General features: G+C 41.9%; 1 protein-coding gene across 1 annotated transcript; it reads left to right on the top strand.

Moving 5' to 3' along the window:
* Positions 1-599: 599 nt before the first annotated feature.
* Positions 600-9,365, top strand: LOC141760087 (leukocyte elastase inhibitor-like). Its single transcript, XM_074622734.1, has 10 exons — positions 600-739; positions 1,768-1,955; positions 3,014-3,163; positions 4,030-4,170; positions 4,336-4,453; positions 6,251-6,393; positions 7,356-7,433; positions 7,649-7,738; positions 7,825-8,005; positions 8,275-9,365. The coding sequence occupies exons 2-10, from the start codon at positions 1,773-1,775 to the stop codon at positions 8,499-8,501; spliced, it is 1,311 nt and encodes a 436-aa protein (XP_074478835.1). The 5' UTR covers positions 600-739; positions 1,768-1,772; the 3' UTR covers positions 8,502-9,365.

Below are 9,365 nucleotides of genomic sequence, written 5' to 3'. Positions count from 1 at the left end.
TTATTTAAACTGCGTACTTTGTTAATGCAGGACGAGGCTGTTTAGCAGAGAGGGAAGGCTCTGTGAATATAAGTTGTGTTCAGGTCTTCACTGTGCCCTTGTCCTGTTTATATCTTGAATAATAATCCAAACTTTAAAAATAACAATTTAATTTAGTTGTCTTTACAGAAATGAATAAAATGTTGAAATATAGACCAACTGTATATATTTTTCTAAAAAGTCATCTTACATCCCAAAGAAGGCCTCACGACCCCCAGTGAAGCTTTGGCAACCCATAGTGGGGGTCGGGACCCACAGGTTGGGAACCAGTGACATAAACTATATCTCAATCTGGTTTGAATTGCTTGATGTATTTCTTGATTCACTGTGCAGCTGATCAAAAATGTGACAATCACATTTGTATAGTGATGTTTCTGAAGATTATTGCTTAATCAACCGTAGACTGCACCTTGTCTTCATCTCAACATCCATCCATTCATGCCTTTTATGGTGGGGTGTCTGTGGTTAGCAGACTCTTACAATGCACACACATTGGCACAAGACATGTACTCAAAGGATAATATGGGTAGGTGTGTCTTTCACAGCTGGGTGTGATTTCTGGATACTTTCTCAAGCTGCAGCTAGACCTACTTGAGCTTGGGTGTGTCAGAGTGGAAATACACAGATGGTTCAAAAAACACGTCATTCTTGAACCGAATTGTTCCTGATCACTTGTTCTCTTGAAGAAGAGTCTCTGTCAGTAAGTACAGGATATACCTTGTTGTCATTTGATTTTGATTGTAAGAGTGATAGCAAAAGAAAACCAGGCTTCTCTTGATTTGTGTCCTTTTCACCTTGCTTCCAAAAGGCAACAGTGGTTGAGTAGTGATGAGGCAATATCCGTGTGATTTTTACTGAGTCTGGTGACGTTCCACTTTTGTTTAAGAATCTAAATCTATTTTGATTCATTGCGCAGTGGAAAGATTATGTCAAAGAAAGAATGTGGATTTGTCAACACGTGTCTGGGGAAGGGAAAGTTTTGTTGGAGGACACTGCCAAGTTGTAAAATAAAACTCCAATGCAACAGAGTATTCTAAAGGTTTGCACAAGCTGCTTACTTTTTAAAACATCAAACTATTTAAAGGGACTATTTCGTAACTTTCAGAAATGCTTGTTAAACGGCGACACCTCACGCTTGCTCGCTCTAAATATACCTGAACGAGCATCGCTCAAACGATAACATTTCTCGCTGCGGAGCCCCGTCACTTCACAAGACACGGAAAACCTCTGTTGGTCTGGAGGAGCTGCAGCATTTATTTCTACACAAATGTCCACTGTACATTCACTAGATATTCTCAGAGCTAAACTAACTCTTCTGAAGTGTGTAGTGAGCACGTGTTCACGTCTAGAGGTAGAGCGAGACAGCGAGAACGCGCGCTGTGTGAGTGAAGGCAAGCAGGCAGCGGAGCAGAGGCTGCAGCCACACACGAGTGCGCATGGGATCCCGACCCGGTTCATTTATACGCTTAAAAAGTTACAAACAGTCCCTTTAATAGTTGGCAAATTAAACCAAGAGGCCGAAGACGAAATGATAATATGAATTCAGTAGCTTCTCTGAAACACTCATATGGTCTGTGAGCATCCTCGTAAAAAGTGCAAGAATGCAGAAGAAGAAACATTCTCACCTCCGCTTGTGGCTGGAAAAAAGATTCCTACCAATTTGAACTTATCAGATAAAAGATATTCTGCAGTTTATAATGCGATGAATAATGCTCTGCTCTTTATCAGACACAATGGAGACATCAACCCCATCCAAGACAACAAAGGCCAACACCACCTTCTCCCTGGCTTTGTTCAAAAAGCTGAGTGATGAAGACAAGACAGCGAATATCTTCTACTCCCCTTTCAGCATCTCTTCAGCCTTGGCTATGGTGATGCTGGGGACCAGGGGCAGCACAGCCACACAGATGTCAGAGGTAGGCTACAGTACAAACACACACACACACACACACACACACACACACACACACACACACACACACACACACACACACACACACACGCACACACACACACACACACACACACACACACACACACACACACGCACGCACACACACACACACACACACACACACACACACACACACACACACACACACACACACACGCACGCACACACGCACACACACACACTGTAAAAATGAACAGTAAAGAAGTTGCAGTTCTCACATTAACACACCCATTTGAAAGCATTTATACAGGCACGCATTCAACTGTCCTTGCATGTCAGTTGATCTGGTTCGTCATGGTGTTGGAATTTCGCAACAATGTCATTGCATGAAAAGAAAAAGCCGTAGGTTTCGGGTTTTGAGCTTTATCATGTGCACAGGTTTGGTATTCTTAATGAAAGAAAAGGGATTATAAGTAATAAGTAATATTAAAAAAACATGAGGAAATGATTTGTTGTCAGACACAGAATGGTATCAGAGATGACAGGAGGGTTTTGATCTGAATTTCCACTGGGAGAACTTGAACCTACTGTAACTGTCTGAAAGGGTGGGGTGAGGCAGGAGAAAGTGTCTGTACATGCATTAATTACTCATTCTGTCTCCCACTGCCTGCAGAAATGGCAGGGATCTTTATATTCTGCCTCAGATACAGGAAGAGCCATACAACAAACGTTGTAGACAACAAAAATGATCAGCCCAGTAAAGCAGCAAAGCCAAAATTGGAGTGATATGGTCATGTCTTGAGTGAATTTCAGTTGTGAAAAGTTAACTTAGCACATTTACTCAAATACTGTACTGAAGTACAATTTTGAGGTACTTTTGAGGTACTGAAGTATTTCCATTTTCTGCTACTTTATACCTCTACTCCACTCCATCTACTCCACATATTGTAGCTTCTTTTTACTAAATGTAGTTGTAATGTAGTAGACACACACACACACACACACACACACACACACACTAACAATGTTGAACTGTGCAGCAACCTTACTGATGAGAGAAACTATCATTTGCACCCCCAGGTCCTCGGCTTCACTGAGAGAGAGGAACCGATGGAGACGGGACCGGAGCAGACGCAAATAAGTTCGCAGATGCATTCGCAGATGCAGACGAGGATGCAGTTGCGGTCGCAGATAAAGCAACAGAGCAAACTGCCTGCGTATCTGCTCAAGGTGCTAACAAAGCCAAAGTGAAAGGAATGATTAATGATTGGGCTTGGTGGGGTCATCTGGTGAGGAAAACTGAGATTTTGGCTCTGGAGTATGTCACACTTAATTTCCCGCTGCTTTGCTTGCTAATTTTCACGATCTTGTCGCATTTTTAAAAAAAAGAATTTGAAGTGTAATATAAAGCTTAAAACAGTAAAAACAAGCTTATTTATGCAGTAGATGGAAAATTCTGCCTTGACACAGCAACAAAAGCAAAAGCTGTCTTGGCACAGCAACAGAGGCACTCCATCCTAAATTTTCTTTGGTCCACAATGAAGATGACAACGTAATGGTGGGTAAATGCTGGATAATTGTGTGTGTTTATGCCAAAAAAACTTCCCCATGGGTTATTTTATGTTAATGTTAATGGTGTTGAGGCTTTTGTTTGGTCTGTTTTTGCCTTTTTCCATATTCTTTCCAAAAGATGCTATGGATCTCAGAAAGAGAATTTAACTTCTGAAAACATCCAGATCGCAAGAGTTTTTGCCGAAAGTCATTCTAATTACAGTAAATAATGAGAACAATGACACCAAAACCATTCATTTTGTGTTACTTTTCCCTGGGCAGCATTCCATGCTGTGGCATAGACAAATTGAGAAACAATCGCCAATACAGTAGCATTATCCATCAATCAATCCATTTTCTTCCTTTTATCCGGTGCCGGTCGCGGGGGCAGCAGGCTAAGCAGGGAATTCCAGACATCCCTCTCCCAGCAACGTTTTCCCTCCCCGAGGCCTATGAACCATATTAACATAATACAAAGTTGTCTTTCGTCTATCACTGGCTCAGTGTGTCTTTGTAACACACAGGTCTTCTCTGGCTGTTTGCAGGTCCTGAAACCCAAAAGTGGTGAAGATGATGTCCACGCAAGCTTTGCCCAACTGCTGAGTGAACTCAACAAGGCGGATGCTCTGTATGCCCTCAGTGTTGCCAACAGGCTGTATGGGGAGCAGTCCTACCAGTTTGTTGAGGTGTGTGCCTGTTGTGCTCAGCATGAATTCATTAATTGGTGAGAAAGTAAACTGCCGCCCTGTAGATGTGCAGCCTAATTCACAGTAAACTGGATCGTTGCATTCTCACAGTTCAACACATCCAACATGTTAGGAACACATTCAATGTGCTGTTTATGTTTCCAGGATTTCTTAGCAGAAACCAAAAAGCACTACAACGCTGAGCTGGAGTCTGTGGACTACAAAACCAACACAGAAGCGGCCAGGGTCAACATCAATACCTGGGTGGAGGAGCAGACGCAAGGTAGACCTCACATTAACATACACACACATCAGTACATTATACTCTGGCCATGTTCAGACCTGGCATTAACATGTGTCCTGAGTGATCTGATAACACAAGTGGACAGCTCTCAGTACAGGTGTTAACGCACTCAAGACACATTGATCTCCGATCACTCACACCACATTCGAAGGTGGTCTGGGCTGTATATGGCCATATGCCATGGGCAATAGCAGTGTGTACGCAAATGTATTCTGGGCCACATTAGGACAGCCTACTCAACTGACGTCCCTCTTGGATCAGCGGGGTCTCACTGTGCTTCTCATGTGAATAGACAGGCAGATGCGATCCTCCTGGCATGGAAACGGCCTCTGTGCTCTACTGTATCCTGTCGATACAACTGTATTTTATTAAAATATTTCTTATCTACAGGCTACATATGTACAGACTATCAGACTAAGCACGGGAAGTGCATTGTTATCATACTGTCAGAGATGTGTCAGTGTTTTTGTTCCGGTGCTTTGCACAGAGCTGACACCCGCCTGCTCGTTCGCTCTCATCCCCAGCTCTGAAACTCTGTACCCGTCTGTTGCCTGGCAAAGGCGGCGTGGTTCTCTACCGGAGGTCCCCGAGAACCGCCGGTGGAGGATTATTTATATTTTGATGTTAATAAAATGTACCCGATATCATGAATATGTAGAATATTACTGCTGACATTCCTGTAATATTACATCACAACGTCTGCTGTATTAGCCATGTGTTTACTGCGTATTTATTTGCATATAGAGCGGGGAAGTGAAATTGGATCACAAGTGGTCACTCATTCTAATGCCAGGTATGAACATACGTACTTAGAGCTGTGCACTTGTGATCAGATCACCCAAGACACATGTTAATGCCAGGTCTCAACAGGGCCTGCGATTGGGAACTAAATATAGGGCCCCTATACCCAAGCCTTCTCCATCTCATGCAAAAAACAAATGTGACTGGAGCGACACTAGTCTGACATCTTCCAACTTCTATTTGATCATTTTTATCTCTTTCTCTCAAAGTGGTCACTCTTCTACTTGAGCTGTTTCACTGCAAGCTTGGTGCTATTGATCATTTGTTTTCCAAAAGTGTCTTAGACATTTAGTTGGCATTAATGTTCACTGGTGGAGACTAGCTTTATTTCTATGCATTGCCATTGGTGTCTTTTAATCCTCCACAGTCCTCTGTGAATCCTCAGAGATCAGTCCTTGATCCTTTGTTATGCTCTATGTACATGTTACAATGAGGTCAAATAATTTAGAAGCACACTACATCGTTTTCCTTTTTCCAGTTCCTATTCTCAGTTTAATTTCTATCCTCTATCAAGCAGCTACGGTTTGCCTCAGTGAGGTGAGGAATTGGATGTCTCAAAACTTCCTTTGGTTAAATGCATTCAATTTGAAGTTTTTAGTTCATTATAACTGATAAAACCATCACAACTAACCAGACTTTAATTAGTGGCAACGCAATTCTTCCTGCAAGATCCAACGAGAGAGCATGAGAGGTACATGTAGGTACATGTAGGTATTCCCACCCTGGTTTTGAGTTGATGTTTATATTTAGATATGGGGAGGGAAAACAAGCACGTTTTCAGATTTTAAGTCACTCAGAACTCAAATACATTTTTCAGGTGGTCCTCTTCCATACCTTCCTGTAGTATTAGTATTTCTAGAAGTTGTAGTAGAATAAGAAATCTAATTTTCCTGAGCTTTGGATGAAAACATTGCTAGAGCCTGATTCTGTGTCTCTGTCTTAATGATGATGTATTTGCTCATTACTGTTCACCAGGTAAAATCAAGGACTTGCTGGCCCAGGGTGTATTGGATGACACGACCAGGCTGGTGCTGGTCAATGCCATCTACTTCAAAGGCAACTGGAACAAACAGTTCAAGGAGGATTCTACCGTTGAGGCTCAGTTTAGAGTTAACAAGGTAACACTTCACTGAGCTGCACTGAGCTCTCTATGCTGTAGCTGAATCTGAATCTGAAATGTGCAGGGCACTCCGATAGTAGACCTTTACAAAGCTGTGTTGATTTAGCTGTATGGAAGTTTACACCTTGAAAGTGATACTAATCATTATGTTGTATGTTTGATCTGCTGCAGCTCAATAAAACCACTGGTGTGCAAACTGCAGCAGACTAGATTAGTCCTATTCTTCCCTAAATAAAAATTGAGTTTGAGGACAATGCCAATGTTCCCATTTGTTATGGAATTTCTGGATTATCCTGTAATTATATCCTGGCGTTGTGTTGATGTGACACCCCGTCCCCTGCTGCAATTACACATTTGATCCCAGAGAATTTCTGGGGTGTTTGTCTGAGGAAACGACTTAGCATGTCTTACGAAATGTTTCACCAGATTTAAAAATGTTTAAGGATAACTTCAGTATTTTTCAACCTGGACCCTATTTTCCCATGTTCTTGTCTCTGTGACTAATGGGGACAACCTTTTTCGAAATTGGTCCAGTATTGAGTACACTGCAGCCGCCAGCTGCTAAACGGGCTGTAATGTAATCATTTGGTGCAACCTGGTACCGTCAGTTTACGTCCACTAAAAGTGCTTGTTTTTGCCACTGACAGGCTCAGATTGTTAAGCTTCAAGTGGGATATTTACTGACATATTATAAATCAAAGTGCTAAATTGCTAACTCATTTCCAGGTTTTAGGACTCATTCCTGCAGCACTCAATTTCAAAAAGTATTGTCCCCATAAGTCACTTAAACACAAAAACATGGGGAAATAGGGTCCAGGTTGAAAAACACCAAATTTATCCTTTAAGACATCCATTGTAATAATAAAATGTTTAATTAGAACTGTGATATCATAAATTGGACCTATGATGTGATGATAACTCAACAAGATAAGGGCTTGTTCTATTTGCTACTGTCTTTAGACGGACACTAAGCCGGTGAAGATGATGCGCCAGAAAAGTAAATTCCGTACCACCCCCATTGCTGAGGTCAAATGCCAGGTAATGTCCATGTTTTTCAACAGTATGGTTTGCCCATGCCTGTTTGTCTGCCATGCAATCTGATCTTTTAGTAATTTGAGAACAGATTTCAATAAAATACAGTGGACAGATTTACCATGATCCAAAGAACAACTGGCCATCAGATTTGTGTTTTTTAAGATAATTGTCATACCTTTAACTAATCAGATTATCTTTAAATGAAATGAAATGGACAGATCCTAGAGATGTTCTATGAAGGGAAGGAACTCAGCATGCTCATCTTCCTGCCCGATGAGATAGAGGACGACACAACAGGCCTCGAGAAGGTAGGGCACATTTACACATGTAGAAAACAAAATGCACCATTTTGAACGGACAGACTAATAACTGAAATTGTATCCACACTAAATAGCTGGAGAGCGAGCTGACCTATGAGAAATTTGTGGATTGGACCCGTCCAGACTTGATGGGTGAAACGGAGGTTGATGTGATGCTGCCTCGGTTCAAGATGGAGGTGACTTACGCCTTGAAAGATATCCTGATCAGCATGGGCATGGTGAATGCTTTTGATGTCACAAGGAGTGACTTTTCTGGTGAGACAGATGCCATAAATGTACAAGCTGCATAATTATTTTAAGAGCACGACATATCTGAGCAGACAAATAAAAGAGCATCACTTCCCATACAGAAATGTATAGAAATGCCATTAAATGATCAGTCTTTCAAAACCCAAAAGGTTGCACTCGAAATTTCAACAAGCATGACGAAAACATGGCATCAGTTATGCAAAGCACAAGATAGTCTGCATCACTGGTTTATTGCGCATGGTAAAGCATTGGACCCTCTCTCCTTCTTCTGACAGGCATGTCCCCGGCAAACGACCTGGTACTGTCAAAAGTCGTCCACAAGGCTTTCGTGGAGGTCAACGAGGAGGGAACTGAGGCTGCTGCTGCCACTGCTGCTGTCGTGTCGACTCGCTCTATAACAATTCCTGTCATCTTCAAGGCAGACCACCCCTTCCTCTTCTTCATCCGACATAACCCCACTATGACCATTCTCTTTGCCGGCCGATACTGCTCCTCTGAGTGAGAACTACTGTACGTCCTGTAGACATGGATAGATTATGAGACAATGGGCCTCTGGGCACGGACATGTAAAGGGCCCCCACCCCTACTACATAAGAACAAGAGCCACAGATTCAAATAGACATCTCCTTGGTCGTTTTGCATCTCTTTGTAGACACTTTACGTCTCTTTGTGGTCATTTTGTGTCTCATTTTGGTCATTTTGCAAATCTTTTTGGTAGTTTTCCGTCTCCTTTTTGGTAATTTTGTATCTATTTGTGACTTCCCAACAAGAAATGTTAACAGTAACTTGAAACAGAGGCCCTAACACCCACTGGGCCCCTGGGCCTGTGCCCATTAGGCACATTCGTTCAGTAATCTGTCCATACCTGTAGAGCACTGATTCAGCCAGGGGTGGGATATATCTATTGTGGCTACTATATAAGAGGCTAATAAGAAGAATAAGAACCACTGCTCTAGACTGTGTTTGTGTAAATTGTCATCCGTGTTACTCCCTTATATTTTCAAGACCAGGATATTTCAAGAAAGCCTTTGAACGGAAACTACTGTACAGTGCTAGATTTTTTTTTTTTAAAGTGCATAAGGTGGGGCCCTGGGGTTAAATCTTGTTCAAATCTTTTGCGTGCATGCATATTACTCAGTGATTCTGTCCGCTTTCTGTTTGTAATCCTGCCCAAATTCTGTTTTATCTGTGATCCATGTCGTACGTACTGCACCCTCGTCATTTCATCCATTCATCTGTCACAAAAAGGAAAAATGTTGCAGTTGTTCCAAACAGTCTGTTCTTTGCAGGTGTGTTTGTGCTAAATCCCAAATTTGATCTCAAATTTAATGAATTTTCTACTGGTCATAAATAAACAAATATAAAT

Source organism: Sebastes fasciatus, chromosome 21 (genome assembly GCF_043250625.1).
Source record: "Sebastes fasciatus isolate fSebFas1 chromosome 21, fSebFas1.pri, whole genome shotgun sequence".
Classification (NCBI taxonomy): Eukaryota; Metazoa; Chordata; class Actinopteri; order Perciformes; family Sebastidae; genus Sebastes; species Sebastes fasciatus.
This window is presented reverse-complemented; position numbering and strand designations above follow the sequence as displayed.

Excerpts from the sequence above, each read along its gene's own strand:
- LOC141760087 (XM_074622734.1), top strand. The coding sequence starts at position 1,773 with ATGGAGACATCAACCCCATCCAAGACAACAAAGGCCAACACCACCTTC. Across the intron at positions 4,171-4,335 it reads AGTCCTACCAGTTTGTTGAG|GATTTCTTAGCAGAAACCAA; the intron begins GTGTGTGCCTGT and ends TTATGTTTCCAG. Across the intron at positions 8,006-8,274 it reads CACAAGGAGTGACTTTTCTG|GCATGTCCCCGGCAAACGAC; the intron begins GTGAGACAGATG and ends TTCTTCTGACAG.